The sequence below is a fragment of the Agelaius tricolor genome, unplaced genomic scaffold (genome assembly GCF_023055355.1).
Source record: "Agelaius tricolor isolate 1412-34295 unplaced genomic scaffold, bAgeTri1.0.p SCAF_2, whole genome shotgun sequence".
Taxonomy (NCBI): Eukaryota; Metazoa; Chordata; class Aves; order Passeriformes; family Icteridae; genus Agelaius; species Agelaius tricolor.
In genome coordinates this window covers 73687222-73709218 of record NW_027269262.1, presented here as the reverse complement: position 1 = coordinate 73709218, position 21997 = coordinate 73687222, and the positions used below count along the sequence as shown (strand labels likewise).

General features: G+C 38.1%; 1 protein-coding gene across 1 annotated transcript in view; it reads left to right on the top strand.

The window, feature by feature from the left end:
- The window catches only part of CPQ (carboxypeptidase Q), a 146202-nt gene that overhangs the window by 78463 nt on the left and 45742 nt on the right, over positions 1-21997 (top strand). The window contains exon 5 of the mRNA XM_071421543.1: positions 14452-14563. Coding sequence (XP_071277644.1) covers positions 14452-14563 — 112 coding nt within the window. The remainder of the gene's footprint in view (positions 1-14451; positions 14564-21997) is intronic.

Genomic DNA, 21997 nt, shown 5'->3' with positions numbered 1-21997 from the left:
GAAATGCTGGCCAACATTCAAGCATATGTTTTTGTTTCAACAGGTATGAAGCTTCCAAGAATGGCTTGGAAAGGGAATAGTAAAGTGTGTAAGACATCGGTGGGAGGAGAAAAGTTCAAAAATAGCTACAGATTCCTATCAGTTATTCTGAAATTGCTGTGTTATTAACACTAATATGTGGGAATTAACATTGCTGAATGCATTCAAATAATTAAAAATACTAATTTTTCATGCAGTTATGTCTGATAACAAGAACTGGAGTGGATCCATTAGGAGAAACTTGTTCTTTGTGTCTCTATTTCTCTCTGTGCAATCTTGCCAGAAGTTTATTTAAAGGATAGAATAAGTTTCTTTTAACATTCACCTATTAAAATGTTTAAGCAGGTACAGCCCTGATAAAATCTTAACTAAACATGCCTTTCAAGCTTATTAATTCAGGACATATAATCAATTTTGTGTACTACCATGATAACCATTGTGTTTAATTTTAAAAGTTAGAGACACAAAACCTAATAAAATTAGAATAGAAGCATCTAAGAACAGTGCCTGAAGGGAAAATTAAATTCATTCCAACACAAGGAGATATGAAGTACAAATAGAACAGCAGTAATAATTTTAGTATGACACAAAGGTTCATTTAAAATCTATTTTGTTGCATTCAATGTCAGGGTTGTGGAGGCTGACTGAATGTAGGGTCTTTTCGATATTTATCTTAGAGGAGAGACTAAGGTCTAATAGTAGTTTGTGGTGCTTGCCATCTGGTTAGCCAGTGCTATGTAGATGTCATATTTTCTGTAAGCACACATTCCTCTGTCATATGTAAAATTGGGGAGTCCAGGGATAGTTAGGTAAATAAGTTATTTCAGCTTGCAGACATAGGAAGAGAAACTAGAGGGAGGTGACGTTGGCAATGAGACACAACCTTTCATGTGAAGGTCAGGGATTTAAGTCTAAGGTGAAGTGACAGGAGTATTAGTTAGTACTGATAGATTTTATGTGGCCTAGAGACATAAATTTGATGTTAAGTCCAAGTAGACAGAAACCCACATCACACAAACCTATCTGTATAACCGGGATCTAGCTGGTGTTTCAGATGTTCTTTCTTTCATTTCCTCTCTGTAGCTGGACATGGGGAAAAAAATCACAAGCTCAAAAGGTTTCTCATGCTATGGAGAACATGAAGAAATTTGTGCCTCTGAAAATGCAGAGATGATACCAACCTGCAGCCATTCCTTAGGGAGGTGGATTCCATGTACAAAGCACAGCTCAGTTTGATTCAGAGTGTGACCTTGAGGACAGCTTTCCCACTTTTTGGGGAAATGCTGTAATCACTCCACATATTCCTTCTAAGGAATACTCAAATGTTTCACATATGCTGAACGAATTCCAAGTGAGATAACTTCCATTTTATGGTCCCCCATCTGTGGTAATCACACTGTGATTTGGAAAAGAGCAGGACAAGGAACCTTTGTATCTCCTCCCTTTCTCTTAATGCAGTTGACTTGTTTTTCACATTTCTGCAAGGCTCTGAGTTATCCATCTGCTTTCTATTCTGTGTTGGGAAAGCATTGGTTTATGTCTGGCATAGAATTATCAAGTCATAGAATCATTTAGGTTGGAAAAACTTTTGAGATCTTGGAGTCCAACTGTTAACCTGGTACTGCCAAGTCCACCACTGAACCATGTCCCTAGGCATCACATCTACATTCCTTTAAATACCTCCATGGATGCTGATTCCACCAGTTCCCTGGGCAGCCTGTTTCAGTACTTGACAACCCTTTTGGTGAATGAAATTTTCTTACTGTCCGATCTGAATCTCCCCTGGCACGAGGTGAGGCTGTTTTTCTTGTCCTATTACTAGTGCTTGGGAGAGGAGGCCAACCTCCACCTGGCTACAGCCTCCTTTCAGGTAGTTGTAGAGAGCCATAATGTTTCCCCTGAGCTGCCTTTTCTCCAGGCTGGACTACCCTGGTTCCCCCAGCTGCTCCTCATAAGACTTGTGCTACAGACCCTTCAGCAGCTCTGTTGCCCTTCTCTGGATGCATCTGTGCATGCTTTAAAAGATAGTAACAGGCAGCAGACATACAGAGCCCAGGCAACTCATGCACTTGAACTGTCTTTCAGCCTTGGAGTAGGCCAAACATCTTGGAGTGCATATTGTCTTTTTTGTTTCCTGCTTTGCCACATCTGTATTTTGCACCAGGTTTACCAAAGTCCCCTGCACTCTAAATGCATTCCAGAGCCTCTGGGTTACTGCTTCCAATAAAGCAAAACTCTTTTAACTTAGAGCAAAAATTCCACCCTGGAAATCATCCTGACAACAGTTGTCTCATCTGGTCTTTTGCAGACATTGTTTGAGTTTGAAAATCAGCCTCTTCTCTATCTTGGTGAAAACTTGTGTCAAACATACTTTAAGTTTCACAAGAGTATATAAACAAAGAAATTAGGGACAGATAAACATGTAGGGTGTGCTATTGCTTTGTATCAAAACTCTGGTTTTTTGAGATACATGAATGGAATTGAGTAGGGAAATCTGCCAGTGTTACTTGCAAGTACTTAGCTGTGTCTTTGTGAATGTGACTTTGGTAGGTACTAGAAATTGTGGACTGAATTCTTGCTTGTGTGAAGACATAGAGTTCCAATAATTTCTAGATAAGACAGGGGTTTCAAGTCTCTATTTTTTAGTATTTTCCATGGAAGCTGTCATAAATGGAATAAATGTTAATCTTCACTCTATTGCTACATAATAAACAGTTGCTTAGTCCCATTTTACTGACAAAGAGATGAATACAATATAATGAACTAATATGAATGTAGAAATGAGAAAGAATTATTTTTTAAGTCCACAATTAAGCCTCGGTAGAAATGCTGTTTTAATGATCAGCAACAAAAAGAAACTGAAAGGACTACCATTTGTGAAAGAAGACTTGTAATTTGAAAGTTATGTCGATACTTTGAAGACGTTTCATACAATATAAAAGTAACTATTTTTATGGTCAGTGTAAGATATTTTCTTTCATGTTGCAAGCCAAGTAATGTTCTGTTTCTGTGGATTCATTCATCAGTTCATAAAACTTTTAGAAATTAATTGCAAATTATTTAATAAAATGGATTTCATAGCAACTTTAATTTTTACCATGATTTTGACTACCCTAAGTAGAAAAGAAGTCTTTTATCTTGTGCTAGTGAAATACTATATTGAAGATTACAGTTTTACTTTATCCATCTGGATCTTGAAGGACATACTGGGCTTTGGTAGAACTGATTTCCAAGTTGTGTTCTGCTTTTTGTATCTCTAATGAAATTTTCTGAGCAAAAGAAATGGGGATTATATATAGATCCAGAAGAAAATGTGAATTAGTCTTTCTGGAATCAGTGTCATAATTGCAAAAGGTGACCTCAGGAGATCACGTAGCCTGACCCTGTACTCAAAGCCATGTCAACTAGAGCTTGGTTGTGTAGGGCTTGGGTCTTGAATATCTTCAAGGACAGAGACCCCAGAGACTCTCTGGAAAGAAGTTTCAATGTTCTACAGCCCTTGTAGCAAAAAAGCTTTTTTTTTATTTTTAAGTGGAATTTCTTCTATTTCAGTTTCTGCATGGTGCCTCCTGTTCTGTAAGTGGGCACTACTGACAAGAGTCTCCCTCCCTTGTTTACATCTTCCACCAAGAATTTATACACTTTAATGAGATCCTGAAGCCTTTTCTTCTCCAATCCCAGCTCTTTGTTGCCTTTGTTGGAAATTATCCAATTTTAAAATTTTTTTAAACTAACTTTAGTCAGGGGTTTGTTCTTCTTTGCACAGGGAGAAGGGTATTGAAGTTTCTTTTCAAAAGACTCTCTTCCCTGAGTGAGGCCTGGTGAGCATAACACCTCAATGGACTGGGAGTTGCCAGAAGATGCACAAGAAACAAGTGACCATTAACAAAGATTACCCTTAAACATCATCCCCTGGTGTGTTGGAGACACTTGGTCTGGGAAAAATTAATAAAAGAGTCAAAGAATGAGAACCAAATTATCATCAAAGGTGAAGGGATCAATAGGAACCCAAATATTAAGTTGGGACCAATGAACATTGAACTAAAGAATTGCTTTGGGTTTGTATGTATAAATGTGTGAAAAATCTAGTAAAGAACCATGTGTGATGGAATGATTTTCACTGCACAACGCAGGCATATGTGGATGAAATTATTTCTATTGCACATCCTGGTCAGAACAACATCCTGGCCAGAATAAAGTAATGCCTTAATTCTTTAACACTGAAAAGATGTTGTTGGAGAGTTTTTGTTTTTTGTGCAGTTTCAGTGACACGTCCATCACGTCTGTGGTCCAGTGTAGCCATGTCATTCTTGTTCTGGGGAGCTCCAAGCTGGACACAGCACACAGATGTGTCTTAAAAATGTGTTAAGATGTGTTTCTCCAGTGCTGAGTGATGGGGAAGGATCACCCTCCTTAACCTGCCAGCAGCACTCTGCCTGATGCAGCTTGGGTGCCATTGGCCTGTTTATGGCACAGGCACACTGCTGGCTCATGGTCAATTAGCTGTCCACCAGGACCCTGAGCTCCTTCCTCTGCCAAGCTGCTTTCCAGCTGGTCCCCAGCATGATCCTTGAAACACAGCCAGCTCTCCTGGACTCTTTTTTCTCTCCAGCTCTGTCTCCCATAGGATTCTTACAAACGGGTCCTTGAACAGGCTAAACACTACTTTCCCCTAGACCAGAGCTCACATCCTGCCATCCTGCCTTACTCCTTCTTCTCAGGATCCTGAGCCCCACCATCTTATATTTACTGCAGACCTTCACTGCCTTCCCAATCAGTTCTTCCTTGTTTGTAATTACCAGGTCTAACCGACCATCTCCCTTTGGATTTATTTCATGGTGGGTTCCTGCAGTTCTGGGAATGCCTGAAGTTAGTGCTGCATTGAGACATTTTTTGTACAGTTTAGAAGCAATGTGTATTATTGGAAAGAGAAAATATGACATGCAGATTAAAAAAATCAGTAATGAATAATGAGAATCTTAGAAAAAACCCTGTAACTAATAAGAGGATAATCTCAGCAAAATTCTAAGAAAATTTGTGCAGGAATGTCGGATAAGCCATAAAAATAAAAAAGGGTTATAGTGATCAAATGAAAGACTAATTGAGTGTTTGAACATACTAGACAATGAAATCCTTTGGGCATGGAGGAAATGGCAAGAGCCTAACCTTTGTGAGGTTTTGTGGAGTAAGAGGGAAAGATCAGAAAAGCCTCTGTCACAGGCTGTGAACACCGGCCTGTGAACTGTGAGAGAAAGAAGTCTTAGCTATCACAGGAGAAAGGCCTGGACCCACTATCCACTAGAAAGAAACAAGGACAAGTGTCATCACTAGCTCTGATAGGTCATTGTAGAAGTGGGACAATTCTGGGAGAATGGATTACATTATTAGCACTCTTTTTAGTATGTGTAATGGAGAGGGACCACAGGGTAATAAGATGCAAAAATTTTGTTGTGTTCAGTTGGTGGTGATGAATAATAAAAGCATCTGGAGGTGTGGCTCACAAGGCATGCTTGTCAGCTGACAGTGTTCAAAATCCAGTTTGACTTTTGAATGCTGCAGTGATAGCCCAGCAGGGCACATTTTTTAAAAAGGCTTGTGTTATAATGGGTATTAGAAAAAATATTTTCCTAAGGGTAAACACTGAAACAGTTTTTCCAGAGAAGTTATAGCATTTTTAATGTGAGAAATTTCAGAACTTGACTGGACAAAACTCTAACTGATCAGATACAAGTTGATCCTGCTGTGAGCAGGATATGGAAATCAATGCACAATCAGAAGTCCCTTCCAACCTCAAGTTTTCTCCAATGCCTGCTGTCTGCACAGGGACATAAGTGTTAGTTTTTAAGCCTCCTCTCTTACAGTGCTCTGCTGTTCCTACAGCCATGTTTTGACTTGCTTCCATCAGCGTTCTTCTTGGGGGATCTGTAAAGTCTATTTTATTGAGGACAATTGAGGGGTAGCTACTCAGGATGGCTTTCAGGGCATTTTAGGTCATCACAATGCTCTAAAGCAGCGCTAGTGAGGCAAGGTTCTGACTTATTAGGGGTCCTCTAGTGTTCTTGAGAGGAAAGAATATTTGTAATTTGTTTTGGAGAAAAATCTACTGTTTTTACAGTTTTAAAAAGGGAAGCTTGCTAGTAATGCCTAGTATCACTGCGTACAAGTAGGCTTTGTAAATGCTTCAGCAAAAGTAGTATTGGATGTTAGTGTTTATTTTAGCTGCGATTAGTTTTGATATCTGAAAAAAGGAATTTCAGAGATTTGGGGACATTGCTAGATCTGTAATAATGTGGAATCCTTTATATCCCTGAAGTGAAAAATATACAAATATATACTCTAGATTATACAAATTATCTACTATATTGTATGGGAAGTCTTCCTTTGATCAGTGTAGAAAAAAGAGAGCTTCTCTCTTCACATCAACTCAGATGCCATTTTAGCTTTCCTACAGGGGTATTGCAGAGATTCTTTGCTGATCTTTGAACTATCAAAAAGCAGATACAACATCTTCTTTATGCGAGGGTAAATGATATTTCAGTGATACCTGATTTTGTTTAGAAGTAGTTACTGCTACAATTTTTCCTCTTAAACCCTTTAGAAGTGGGTTGAAATATGTAATTTTATATCCTTATTTTCAAAATAGAGTATTATGAAGAGTGGTATGATTTCTGAAATGTCACAGCTCAGGAATAGGAAATAAAAAATGCTGGAGGACTTATATATGGAAATTCTAAGTCTTAAAATCCAACATGTAATCTGAAAATGGTAGTCATTTCAATACTTGGTTATCTTTTGAATGCTCATACAGTTTCTATGTCTTGTTACCTTTCCTACAGTTCCCTTATCAGTAATAATTTCTTTTCAGACTAATTCTCTCCTTCACTGTCATACATGCTATAAATGATACCAGCTCATTTACTACTACTAGTTATTAACTACTCAGTGGTTTTGAGATTCACTTTAAACAGGGAGGTTTGATTGCAGTACTTCCCAAGAACACTTTAGTTTCAATCACTTCTACAAAGTCGAGATTCAGCTTTATAGAGTTTATTGTATGTTGTGACACAGGGGCTCTTTGAAGGTTAATCAGATTTTTAGCAATAATAGGGTTGGATTCTTGTGTGACTGAGTCACTTCTGTTTCATGTGCAGATCTGTCATTTAATCAGAAGCCTGGAAGTTAAGACTTAATACACTGCATATTAAGTAGAAAAGACAGTTGTTGTTTTAATCTTTTTTTTTCCTTCTGAACTTCACTATATCTTTAGGACTGTAAATTAGTTGAGACAGCTAGACTGATTATTTAAAAACCATTCCTAATGTGTGTAAAATCTAATAAAAGGAGCTGTACAGTGAAGTCATATTATTTGGACACCAAAGCTAAAACTAATTTGAAGAAATATCCTTATATATACAAAATGAAATCCACTAAATGTGATGATGTTCCTGATTTACATGTAGGGCATGATTTAATCTAATTGCAGTTTAACTGGGGGCAGTTAGTGTTTTCTTAAAAGCAAGTACAAACACACACAAATCTTTGTAGCCTAAAACAAATATTTGGGGAATGGCCAGAGTAGACTGTCATAAAGAGTTTTAATCAAATAAGTTTTTTTACAACTGAATATCTCTGATACACCTCCATGCTTGAATTTAGCTGTTGAAGTTGATAAAATTACACACAGTAGAGTAGGCTTGTGTTTAAGCATTACTGGACAAAGTATTTTTCTTCTGGTAGCAATGCCCCAGACAGGAGAGTTTATATTAAAATATGTGCATTCTGTGTATAACTTACCTTGCATGTTAGTTTAGCTCTAATTCCATGCCATGTGTACTATGTTACAGTACTCAGTACTCTGTGTTGCTGATGGGCACTCAGCTTTGTCATACTGTGTTCCTCAAATGTTGAAATGCTGAGCTTGAATAATGATAGTGTATACAAAACACAGTGTCCCAGCAAGAATTGTTTAAATGGTTATCTTTATAATGCAGTGCTTGAGAAGTTTTGGTCAAGTATTTATCCTGCTCTTGGAAGAGCTGGGTTGGATTCCAGAATGGAAGATGATGTGTGATGTGTTTGCTGCAGTCAGTGTGGTGCTACAGCACACAGGATTACAAATTCAGATTGTTTAGGTTTTGGAAGGCCTTTGATGGAAAAGCCAAGAGACTGATTTACAGAATCTTGCTGCATGATACAAATTAAATAACTATTATAAATATTTTAAAACTTGAGGAATGTTGGTTTACATACAGGAATGAAGTTCTGCCTGGACACAAAATATCAAGTAGGAAGAGTTGCATTTGTTTTGCTGTGTGACTTGAAGAGAGAAAGGTTTGAGATGGAGTAGGAAGAGAATGAGTCAGGGCAAAAAAAGCCCCCATAAGAAGGGGGAAAGGAAATATAGTCTACAGATTAAGTGCTTTAAGGAAGGATGCTGTGAATACTGGTGCCAGCTTTGCTATGTGGGTAAGGAGCAGAAATGCTATTGCTTGGTGTTGCCATTTTCCCAAATATATTTGGAAGCTACTACTGTGGATAATACTAATACGTCCTAAAATTGCCATGCCATATTTACTACTTTATATTTGTAAATCTGTGTATATGAAGACTTTATCTAGTCATAGTTTTGAAAGCAAGTTAAGCATGATGGGCTTAAATTTAGTCCTGCCAGCTGTTTTATATGCCTACTACTTAGGTACATGATATGCTGCCTTTCTTTTTTCCTTTATTCTCATGCTGTTAACACAGTCCTTATAAACTGAAGCCATCTGGCTGTTCATAGCTGTAATGCTATCCAAATGTGTAAATTACTAAAAATGTATTTCCTTATGCTTAGGAGCACAGGCCTGAATTTGGTGCTGGGTTCTTCTGTCTAGAGAAGCTGGGATTAAGAGTTTTTTAGTCATGGTTTATTTAGTGCCATAAATTTTATTTGGACTAGAGAGAATAGGAAATTGTTAAGTGAGAGAATGTTTGTGAGAATAAAAATGAGTAATGAATATGTGGGGAAAGAGATAAATTATAGGCAATTTTTAAATTGGATTAAATTTGGGGTGCTAATTCTTATCTAACTTCTGTTTTCCTCTGATTTTGGTCCAAACACAAATCAACTTTATATGCTGCTTATACGTTTAAGGTAAGTATTGCAGAAATACCCCTGCACTGGCAGAAGGTTCATGCACGGAAAATATCCAGTTAAATAATGTAAGACCTTGTTTTGGTACTTAGAATTTCAGATGGACCTACTTGGAAGCAAACTGGAGAAAGTGAACCACAAAAATTAGAATAGAAATGTTTTAATGGGTTTCCAGGTAATTGTGAACTGGATGGGAACACTGTAAACCTTTGTTGCCTGAGGAAACAACTAACTTCTAGCATTATTTAACTGAAAATGTACATGAAGAGTTGAAAAGAATCCGAGTTACAGTTTAGAGGACTTCACTGTTTAAGCTTGGTGTATTGGCATACAGATGCATGGGGTTTGGATTGTGACTAAAGCTGCTTGATCTGGTTCTAATATCCTGTTTAGCTCTTGGTCATACCCCATGCAGAACTACTGGCTGGGGATGGAGTGCCTGGACAGGAGCCAGGCAGGAAGGGACCTGGGGGTGCTGATTGACAGGCTGAACATGAGCCAGTGTGTGCCCAGGTGGCCAAGGCAGCCAAGGGCATCCTGGCCTGAGTCAGGAATAGTGTGGCCAGCAGGACCAGGGAAGTCGTTCTTCCCCTGTACTGGGCACTGGTGAGGCCCCACCTTGAGTGCTGTGTCCAGTTCTGGGCCCCTCAATTTAGGAAGGATGTTAAGGTGCTGGAGCATGTCCAGAGAAGAGCAACAAGGCTGGTGAAGGGGCTAGAGCACAAGTCCCATGACAAGTGGCTGAGCGACCTGGGGTTGTTTAGCCTGAAGAAAGGGAGGCTCAAGGGAGACCTTATTCTCTGCAACTGCCTAAAAGGAGGGTGTGGGCAGGTAAGGTTTTGTCTCTTCTTCCAGGCAACCAGCAACAACAAGATAGCACAGTCTTAAGCTGCACAGGGGGATATTTAAGCTGGACGTTAGGAAGAATTTCTTCACAGAAGGAGTGACGGGACATTGAAATGGGCTTCTCCAGGGAGGTGGTGGAGTCACTGTCCCTGGGGGTGCCTAAGAAAAGACTGGATGTGGCATTTAGTGCCATAGTCTAGTTGACATGGTGGAATTTGGTCATAGGTTGGACTTGATGATCTCAAAGGTCTTTTCCAAACTTACTGGTTCTGTGATTCCATGATTCTGTGGTTATGTGATTCTTTGTACATGTGATGCTTGTTTAAGTTTGCTGTCCTCTTGCAAGTTAAGGTGCTCCTTATCTTCACTGTCTGCTGAAGGAAGATGTAAAGAAAAGTACTTTTCAGTGTTTTGAATATTGAAAGTTATTGCTATGCTTTTCTACAATAAATGTTTTGATGGGCAGATTCATTCAATAAAGATCCAATTCTGTGAACCCATGGAAGTCTTCTTCATCCATGAAGGGCAAAGATGAAGAATCATTACTCTTCCATTACTCTTGCATTACCTCATACACATCTCTCTCAGGGATATGAAATACCTCTGCATGGTGGTTTTCAAAACTTAATACAAATGTTATTCTAGATTAAATTAAGTGATTGAAAATGCTGCTTGTAGTTCTTTCCTAATGTTTCATATTTATGATCTCTACGGTTGCATAGAAAGAAGCATTTGCTTTAACTAGAACTGGGATAGACATTTCTTAAAATTCTTTTTAATCAAGCAGAAGGTGGTTCACCTACATTTTATGAAGTTGTTGCATGACAAATGCAATTGGCCTGTGTGACTACATATAGGATGGGAGATTATTTTTTAGTGCATAAACCATCCTGCTTAGAAAAGGATGACATATGCACATGTATGTGAATGTGTGGTTCCTCTTCTTAATTTTCTTGTGTTTAGAATATTAATTTTTTTTCAAAATATTTCAATATGCTTGATTGAAATGCTGCACATGACCTAAAAGAGCCTGTAGAAATCATCATGCTGATGCAGAAGGAAATAGACTAAGAAAGATTAATCTTAAATTGTCATGTTGCATGCAAGCAGTCTTACTCCAAATTTATTTTTAATCAATTTGGCAAATATGTATTGCTGTATTTGTACTGTCCTGTACAGTTACTTGTGGTTTTTCTGCATATTTAAAACAAATACTTATACTTACAGATACCTACAAGCCTTGCTTTGCCATGTTTGTGTTCTGGCATTTCTATAGAGTTGTTTTATATAAATTATTAGTGTCTGTGTAGATTTGGAGCTGAGAATCACTTAACAGCTTTGAAAGCAATGTGGAAAATGCAATAATCAAATGTCCTTGATAGCTTTAACTGCCTTTGTTATTAGCCCACACATACAGAGTATTATAATGCTATTATTTTATAGTATTACTTTAAAGAATATAGTGGTTTAGACTGAACTTCAGAAATATTTCCATTCATTGCTGAGACACATTCCATCTACTTAAAGACCAAGATAAACACAGCAGGTTTTGTTATTTTATAACTGTGTCTTATTTTAAGAATGTCTCTGGCTATCAGCATGATCAGTGAAACTTTCATTTCAGCAGCTGCTACAAAAACATCATAGTTTGAAAAAAACAACCATTTTGAAGAAACTTTCACATAGAGGTACAATGGTTGTATTTATGTAATTGCTCTTGGCAATAGCTTCAGTAAATTTAAGTTGAAGTTCATCCATAAAATTAACTGACTTTCTCAATCCACTTGAACCTTGATCTGTTTTGGTGTAATGTTCTGGAGTTGGTGAAGGAGCTTTACAATTGGAGTCTGTAACCCCAAATGAGATTACACCACCTTCTTCTGATTCAGAATTTCCTGCTGTTGCCAAATGTGTTGTTCCACAGAAATGAGGAGTAATTCCCTCTCAGACACTGTTGAGATTGCTCCCAGGGAACAGCGTTAGTGATGTATTCTTTCAGTGCTAAAGAAAAGGCATCCTATTGTAATCTTGGTTGTTTCTCATTGAGTTTACAAACTTGTTCTAAATAATTCACTTAATCTTGAGGCTCTGTTTCCCAGGAGACAAAATAGTTATTTTCTTAAAACCAATTTTTGCTTTAAGAACAAAGAAACCACATGGTGGTTTTGAAGCTGTGGAATAGACGTCCTTTATACCACAGACAATTGTGTTTTCACTCAGAGCCTTTTCTGTTCTTTTAAAAAAATTATTATTATTTCTGGATTCCTTATTGACTGCACTGCATTGAATCTGCATCAGTTGGCTGCAAAGTGTGGTGGTGTTTGAGCTCTCCCCTGCATAGGCAGGTTGCAGTGGGGCTGCATGCTCAGGAATGAACAGAACATAGAGCAGAATTCCTTCATGCATTGCCCTCACTACCAGCAAGTGTGAAGATGTGCACAGTCCTCCCTTAGAAGAAAGCAAAAAGAACAGTCACAGTGAGAATTTCTCTTCTCTGCTCTCATTTCAGGAAGATTTCTACCTCCAAAGCTGGTATTGCTTTTCTCAGATGGTCTGGTTTCAAGCTATGTTGCTATTAGTTATTTCTACTCCAGGGCAGTGTCCCTGGAAAATGTGCTGTTTGCAATCTTTTGTGTTGGCCCTTTGAGGGTCATGGCATTAAATCACAAAATCACAGGAATACCCCTGAGAAATTCTGAGGCTTTTACAGAGGGGCCATCCATCCAAGTTTAAGCACTTTTGAAGGTGGGGACATTTTGGAATAAAGATTGCAGCATGTCTATTTTTTACCAAGAAAATGAGTCTGTGCTGGAAAGCAAACACATGTTAAGGCTGGATAACCATAAAAAGGAGTTGACACATGAGAAGGAAAGAGTAAGCTGTTCTTCAGATTTTAATCAAAAGCTTTTTCTGCTTCTAAGGCATGACTGTTCTGTTTCTTGTAACACACACATTTGTAAAGATCTCACAGTCTATTTTCTAAATTTAAAGGGGTTCGGTGCATTCTGGTTGGACCCATGGTAGTTCAATGGCTATGATTATGACCTTTTCATGACTTTTGTTTAATACTATGTGTATTTCAGTTATGTTACCTGAGTTTGTGCTTGGTTAGATGAAAAAACACTGATGTAAGATGAGTACCTGATACTTTTTATCTTGCCATGATAGTTCATTAATTTTAATAACCATTGAAAACATACATAGATTTATCTGACATGAAGAAGAAAATAGAGATTTTCATGTTTGGGCTACAAGTTACTTCCTTGCAATGTTTACTGCATACAGCATAGACTCTTGCCCTCCAGGAGTTACAACAGGAAAATGCATTATGTTCTCGTTTACAGTGCTAGACTAGTTGTCCAGTGATGAATGGTAGATGAGATAATATGCCAGGAGATCCTCATCCCTTAGGGAGAAGAAGGTGGAAGAAAGAATTAATATTTTTTACATTTTTTTGGATCCCACAACTCTGAGACTTGCTCAACAACAGCTAACCAGAGAGTGGGAAGCATCCCTTTGTGTATGGCCAGTTCTGAACACAGAACACAGATGGATGCTCCAGTTTTCCCTTATTGCTGAGTTGTTATAAGTTGAACATATCCTGCTCTTGGTTTTGTGCTGTTGTACCATTTTACCAAGTGCCTGCTTGGCTCAGAGTCTTAGTCCCTCCTTGACTTTGCATTGTAATCATAGATCCATCAGCCCTTCAGCTCAAGGCCCAGCTGGGGAACTGTCACACTTGTGGTATTTGTCTGATGCTACTTGTCAACATTTGAAGGGTTCAGATCTGCAAGTAGATGTTTCTGGAGATGCCCATACTACTATTCTCTACTGTAGTCGCAAAACTTTCTTTGCAGAAAACCTGTCTGGGACTTGCTACCATGTTTTAAAATACCCTCATGACTAATGAACTATAAAATATCTTGTCATTGTTGTAGCACATAGGGGATCTGTTAATAAATTAGAGGTCCTCTGTGACAAGTATCATAGATATATAATAAAACAAAAACCTCTGGGAATGCTTCAGTCTAAGTTCATATTTTTTCCTTATGCACCCAAAAATAGGATTAATCAAATTTCATGCCTAAGGGCTTAAACAGATGGAATATGAAATAAAATTTCACCATTCAGCAGTGTAGTAGTCCTGCATCACTGGAAAGTATGCACTTTCGTAATGTACGAGATAAAACCTTTCATTTAAACATTTCTCACAGTTTATCTAGTTTTTCCTTAGATAGTGGTTTAAAGTAGTAGAATCCCAGATTAATATTCAGCAACTAGAGAACAATGTTTAATTTTATTTGAAATATTTCTTTCCTCCTGTTCTAAACGAAAATGCCAACTTTGTGACGAGATCATTAAAATACTTAAATGCTAAACAGAATTTTCTGATTCAGTGTTTTCATGTCTTCTCATAACTACTTTTACAGGTTGTATTGGTCAGTGGACATCTGGACAGCTGGGACGTTGGGCAGGGAGCTATGGATGATGGTGGTGGAGCATTTATATCATGGGAAGCACTATCACTCATTAAGGATCTGGGTAAATCTTTAATTTTAAAATATTTTTAATGCATTACATTTCCAGGACATTTTTTATGATGTCTAAACTGGATTTTCTATTTTATCTATGTCTCTGAGCACAAATATTAATTTTGTCACTACACTAAAACTAGTATAAATAAACTAGTTCAAAACAGACTTTTTAGATTGTTGAGTTGATATCCAACAACTTTTCCTACTTCATCAGATGGAATCTATTTTTCTTCCTTATTCCCTTTTTCCACAAATGTAACCCATGGTCAAGAGGAATGCCCAACGTATTCATTAGAAACTAAATTCAGCTGCTGCTCCTGCCCTGGCAGCTTTTAAACAATAAACTATCTTTCCCTGCTTCCCAGTGGAAGGAGTTAATGCACTTCAACAGTCTCAGTCTTTCTTGAAGAGCTCTTTGTAGACAAGCTCTGTCATGTGATTAGCTGCTTGCATACTGCAGTCGTGAACATCAGACATCCCTGAGTTCCTATTCCTTTGTTTTGCATTGTTTGAACCTCTGATCTCTCAATTTCCCAGCTTTGGAATGATTGGATTATCAATCTGTAACCAAAATAAAGTGTGCCCGTTTAAATTTTTTTGGTCTTTTAAAAGCAAACTAAATAGGATTCTTCTACAAAGAATCCAAGTGTACTTCTTCTTTCAGTGTTTTTTAATTATTTTTTCAATGACGCTTGGAAAAATTGGCTGTATTTCTTCCACCTTCAAGGACAAGAAAGTTATTCTGCTGTGTTGGGTACTCTATTCCATTCAAATTAAACTGTTGTGTGTTGCTTAAGGGCAAGTTCATGGTGGCATTGTATAATTTTTATTCACTGGGTTTCCCTTCACGCATGACTGAAATGCATCACTTTCTTCTGTTTAAATATTTGATTTCCTCTGGTAGCAGCCTGTGTGTTTGCTGTGCAACCTGTGGTGAAATGCTGTTCTCTCAGCTGGGAAATTCTGGAGCCTTTGCTGATGCCCTCTGTTCTGGGCAGCTGATGTGTTGTGCCCTTCTCATTGTGCCCATGTTCTGCAGTAACACAAGGCTGGAGAGAGCTTCTGGTCTTCATAGCTGTAGGTAACCAAGGGGCCTTGCACAAACTGGCCTCCATAGTAGATTGGTTAATGCAGATTTAATATCTTTTGTATTTAATATCTGACCAAAAAAAGAAAAAAAAAAGGAGGACAGCAAAATAAAAAAAGTGAAGATTGTGTGAGAAACAAATTAATGACTTTTATTTAAAATAAATTCCATAGATTGTGTTTTGAATGAGCATTGTGTTTTGCACTGTGGAGACTTTGCTTGATAATTCTTTGGACGCTGATAAATTTAGTCTCACATTAGTTCACCAAATACATTTGAAATGAAGATAAGTCAACTCAGTTGACTCTGTGCATGTGTAGAAATTTTTTACTGTGTCCTGGGAGTCTTAAAGCCATGGTGCATTGTGTAGCCATAAAACTGTGTCAGCATTTACCAGAGTATAACTGATCTTACAGCTGTGGTGATACGATCCTCAAGCTGAAATGAACATTCTGAAATATGATTTCTAGAATATTAATGTATACTGTGCAGCAAGAAATAACACCAGTACTTCTGCCATGGTCCTTTGGGTTAATGAAAGCAAAATACTATTGCACTATTAAAGCAGGGTTTTCAGTGATGGTCTAATAACATTTCATCACGATATATCACTGTGACCCTTGGACATGACTTATGGACAAGACACAAATTATGCCTCTTAATTTGGATTCTGAAAATTTCATATAACACTTGAAGAATATTATAGTTTAAATGCACTTCCATACTTTCAACATAGCCTCCTCCCAAAACCATTTAATAGCTATTGGCTTAAGACCAAATACATGAAATTACTTGAAAAATCATTAAAATTATGGTATAGGATAGTAAGATTTTATTTTAAGCAATACAGTTTGTTTTCTTACCTCAAGTAAATTTTTAATAGTTCTTGCTTTTATTTTTAAGTAAATCAGTTACTTAATGTATTGACCTTTATACTTCCTCATATTTCCTGAATCTTCAGTGTTAGCTTTTTTTTTATTTTTAATTGAGGTGGCAATTTTTGTGCTATATTGGTATATTTTTTTCTTTTAGTTTTGTTTTACTTTTGGGTTTTCTAGCTTTTCAGACACCATAATAGTTACACACTCCCTACAAGGACATGTTCCAGTACAGTGCAATCTGGAGTAGTTTTACATAGTCTTCAAGTCTTCAAATATTTGGTAGCATTTTTTTTTTCCATTTCCATTTTGGCTTCACATGAATGTTGTTTCTTTTTGAGGAAAAGGCAACTACATGAAAGTCAGACTGAACTGAAACTGTTTTGCATTATATTAGCAGAGAGTGGAATGAAAGTATTTTATTGATATAAAATCCCATGTGTACATTTCAGAAGAGTAGTACCTTAAAAGCATAGGGCCAATTGTGATCTGCTGTAGTTTTTGAACACTGTTTAAAGTTATAACCATTCAGTTAGCTCTGGAAAGTAAAAGGGCTAACAAGTGGAAAGTTTCAGTCTGTCTGAATACTTTACTTCTAATAGCTGTAATATCTCTCTGCTCAACTTCCACAGTGGGATGTTGGGAAGGGGGTACCTGCTGGTGGTGTCATTCCCTCCATTCCCTCTCATCCATCTTCAGGGAGGAAGCACAGGCAGAAAATTCAGAGCAAATTTCAACTTCTAGATATCTACATTTCAACAAGGTGAATCTTGCTATGTTTTCTGTGCAGCTGCAATTTCACTCTCAAAACATCCTCCTCAGCAGGGTATAGTTAAAGTTCAGTACCAGCTTGTGCACCTGTTGGTGCCATGCTGGCTGTAGACATCTCCTGACCAGAGTAAAAAGAAGCATTTTTCCTAGTGCATCCCTATCAAGTTCTCTGTATCAACTAAACTCTCATGGCTGCTTGCTTTGCTGGTAGCTAATCTCAGAAAAAATCACTAAGCAATGGTCATACTGACTATTGGTGCTCAAAGGGGTCTTTTCTCACCATTAATAATGAAGTGTAATGAAGCACAAAGGAAAGAAAAGTGTGAATTGAATTCTTGAAGCTTACATATGCCACAGATAGGCATGATCTGTGGCAAGCTGCTTCATGGCTGATGTGCTTAAAAAAGGAAGAACTGGAAATGTTTCCACAGAAGTTGTTCATGTGAAGAAACACGAACATTTCAGTTGGTTATTACTCCTTATTCCTTTCACTGGGAATAAAGACGTTTTTAGAGTCACTGAGGCAGTTTGTGATCTGGTCTGAATTGCTAAACTCCCTTTCCTTCAGGGAAGCCAAGGCTGTTGTGATTAGCTGAGGATTTCTGATGCGTAAGAAATTACCCTTCTACACTTGCAGGCAGAGTGTCCATGGCAGTAAACTTGTGCAATGTGCAGTTTGTCTTCTTTGATGTCTGGCAGCAGCTGCCCTGCCCAGCCCTCTGCAGGCTTTAATCTTTTGATCTATTTTAACTAATTTTGATGGAGGCTTAGAAATATTTAGAAAAGGAAGTTATGATGTACTCTTCAAATAGATGACTGAGGAGAGATGGGCAAGTGCATTTATGCACTTGCCCATCTGAGAAGAGGCAGGAAGAAGGCACTTTTATTTTTCTTAAAGATAGCAAACACCTGGTTACCAGAATACATGTAGCATTGTGGTAATCACCAGTCTCTTTCCTTTTAATCTGTCTGCAAAGTCTGTGTGATAAATTGCAAATATCTCCATGACAATATTGAGAGCGTTATTTGGGGTAATTAAGAGATGATGGGAAGACACTGGAGGTGTTTTAGAGAGGAAAGGCCAACAGGTTCCCATCATTAAGCTGAGGGAATCCATGGGGTGTTGGATGAGCTGTAATGTAGTGTGATGAGGGCCTTTGGAAGCTGTAGGAGAGACAGCACTCAAGTAAATTGCGTTTTTCTAAATTTACAGAACAACAGCTGTGCTGCTAATTACAGCCTAGAAATCTCAAACCCAACTTGTTTTCAGGTCCCATTTATAATTCTAAACTTTTGTTAGTTTGTTAGTTTATGTGCAAGGAAGAGAATCTCTGGAGCTGGCCAATGCCATTTGCCTCATCATTTTCATGTTGGTCCAGTTAGTGCTCTGGTGTTGTTTGAAACACAGCTTCTCATGTCCCTCTGTCACACAAGGTGAGATAAAAGACTAAAAAAGCAGCTACACATAGAACATCACCATAAAATCACACAAAATTTATTTTGCTGCCATATTTTGTTGTTGGTTGGACAGTTTGCAGGACTTGATCGTGCTTTGGATGTTGGTTGTCAGTTTCTGTGGGGGACATATTTGTCCTCCTTTCCCACCATTTCAAGCCTACAGCTCTTCTTGCTCAGGAGTCACTTGTGTACAGGGTATTTGAGCAAGAAGCAGCTCGTATGTGTCCAGTGGATTCAGAGCTTTAGTTAGTGCTGCCTCTTTGCTCCTAATCCAGCTGTGCTCCCACACTGCTTGGCTGAGGGGCATTTCCCAGCTGAGGCTGCAGGTGTTCTGCTCTCCTCCAGCCCTGCCAAAGCCACCTCACATTCTAGGGCTGAAAATGTCAGCTTTTCATCCCTAAAGAAAGCTTGAAGGAACTGAATAATAACAATAATAGAGAAAGATCTTCAGAATGTGGTTGTATGGCAGTGTCGTATTTCCAAACATAGTATTTTAAGTCTCCTAACAGCAGTAGGGAACCAGAAATTCAGTTGATTTTGGTAGGTGAATTTCAGTGCTTTCTTCTGAAAAACTTCAGAAATTATAATTGTTATGTCTTTTTTTTAATTAAAACATCTGGAATCAATTGTTTTCCTGTTGAGAATAGAAATTGATGGGGTGTGTTACTTGACACTACAGTCTAGTTTGTTTTCAGAGTCCCATCTCTGCTAGCACAGGAGGAATCAAACAGTCAACAGGTTCTTTGTTCACATCCCACGTTTCTTTCAGCAACATTTACCCACAGGCTCTCTTTCCTTGTTCAAGAAATGTGTTTTCTACCTTTTCCTGGCTGTGTTTGTGTCTCTCTTGCTTCATTGCTAGCCAACTCTTGGTGCCCTGCCAACCCCAGAGGTGCGTACCTGTCCATGAGCTACTGCTCAATCTGGGTACATCTTCAGAAGTCAATGGCTGAGCTGTGAATTTGTCAAATGACAAACTTTTCCTCTTTCTCTTCAATTGCTTGAACTGCAGCCAGTGTAAGGAGTTGTCAGTGAATGCTATCTGAACCCCTGCTTCCACGGAAGCAGTCAGTGCAGACTCCAGGAAAGGCTGCACTCCAAAGACCACCACAGTGGTGGCTTGTGATGCAGAGTGGACAGTTCCCTGCTCGTGCTGTTGTGCTGTGCACTGAGCTCATGTTCAGTCATGTCTGCCTGCTGCCTCAGACCAGGAAATCTCTGCTTGGACTGTGCTTCTGAGAGTCCTCTTCTTCCATGTAAAAAACACTTGCTAAGGGGAGCTGCCAGAGCCAGTGAATACCAGCAGTCAAGTGGATGAACAGGGAACATTTTTCCGTTTCACAGCCAGGGTAGGATGGTGATAGAGCTAGATAGCTGCTAGAGTAGCTTGATGAAGGAAGAATGATTGTTGACAAAGTCTAATCCCAGTCATCACACCTTTTACACAGCTTTCCTGCATTCCTAGACGATGATGAAACATGAAAAAGGGGGAAATGGATGGTGATAGATGATAGGGGCCATTTCTCTTCTTTGTCTATTTGCCAGCATTAAGCTAACTGAGGCTTCATAAATCAGCTTTCCTGTAGATGTAGACACGGATCTGGCACAACCAAATTACTGCTTTATAGTAAAAAGACACAGAAAACTACAGAAATGTTTTTAAAACAATGCATGTAAGAATTTTAAGGTACTAATTTAGTTATTATTACTCATAAGGAGTTGATTAGACAGTTTTCCCCCCTTAAAACTTATTTAAAATTGAAATTGTAACTCTCATCTGAATTACACCCATGACTAATATAACTGGAAAACCATTAGACAGATTTTTGTACAGTTCACTGTAGTCTTTGTATGAAGCTACATTTCTCCAGTCCAAATTCACTGGCTAATATATGAGGACTAAAGATATGTTTTATTAAAAACATGATCACCAGAGTAATTCCTTTTCTGTTAGCTTAATTGAAGTCAAATAAATGCAATTTTAACATGCTTGCAAAATATTTTGTTAAACATTTTTCTGAATTTCTTGTAGTGGTGTAATTTGCTGTCTATGAGATATGCTGTGAAACATAATTAAATGACTACTTTTACAGTTTCTAAATGACTACTTTTACAGTTTCTGGAGTTTTCTCTTTAATCAAATATGCCTGATATTAGCTTCTTGTTCTTACATTCTTTTCACTTTCCCAAGGCTGAGTGTTTTATTCTGACCTTCACGTTTTCAATTCTATTAAATCTTCTTGGTATGAAATATCTGCATATGCTGTTACACTACAAATACATTTATTCCTTCATTTTAACATTTGGTTGAGTGCATATTTAGCAAGTACTTAAATCTTCAATTTTCATACTGTGTTGACATAGTACAGGGGTGACTACAAACATAAAACGTTGCTAATCTGATGGTAAATTTAGATATACAGCCCTCCATAGCAATTTTGCTCTTTGTCTTGTGGACTGCTGCTTCTCTGCAAGATTTAATTTACCCAGAAAATTAAAGAAAAAATTGTAGCTTTGATTATCTGTAAAAATCTTTTAAAACCTGACAATGCTAGCTGTTGTGTGTTATTGGTTTTGTTTTTCAAGTCTCTAACATGGTTGACATGGTGAAGTGCTGAAATCCTTCCCAAATGAAGTAAGGGGCATCTTGTCCTTACTGTCATTTTTTTTAAGGTATAAATTTTCAGTATGGAGACAGAAGTGTGCCTGTTTCATTTTCTGACTCATCAGCTCTCAGAATAGCCTAACAGATTTGTTTTCTAATCCAAAGAGTGGGACAGCAGAGGCAGAATTCAGACCACCTCTCATTAAACCATGCCTGATATTTGTAATCCCATAGAGTGTGGGAGTGGGCCCCACATTGCATTTTCTGCTCCACAGTTTTGTGGGATCACATATACCCTTAAGGAAGAATGTGTTCCTGAAGAGGAATAAAGTGTATTTTAAATGTGGACAGTGTCTTATTCCTTTTGTGGGACTCGGAGAACACGTTTACAGGACCAGAGCAAGGCATGAGGTGGAGGAGTTCTCTGCTGTCTCTACACTTGACTTTTTTACACAGGCAAGTTTGTGTTTCCTTTTCTTCTCCATTTTTTCTTTCCCCTCTTTTTTTTTGGTACACATGATTTGTAATGGGTTCATGACACTACACAAAACAGTTCTTAGTTTAAAACCCCATGTGCAGACAAACACATTTGGCAGTACTTCCCATCTGAAGTGCCCCTCAGCTGTGCTGCCAGGTGGCAGG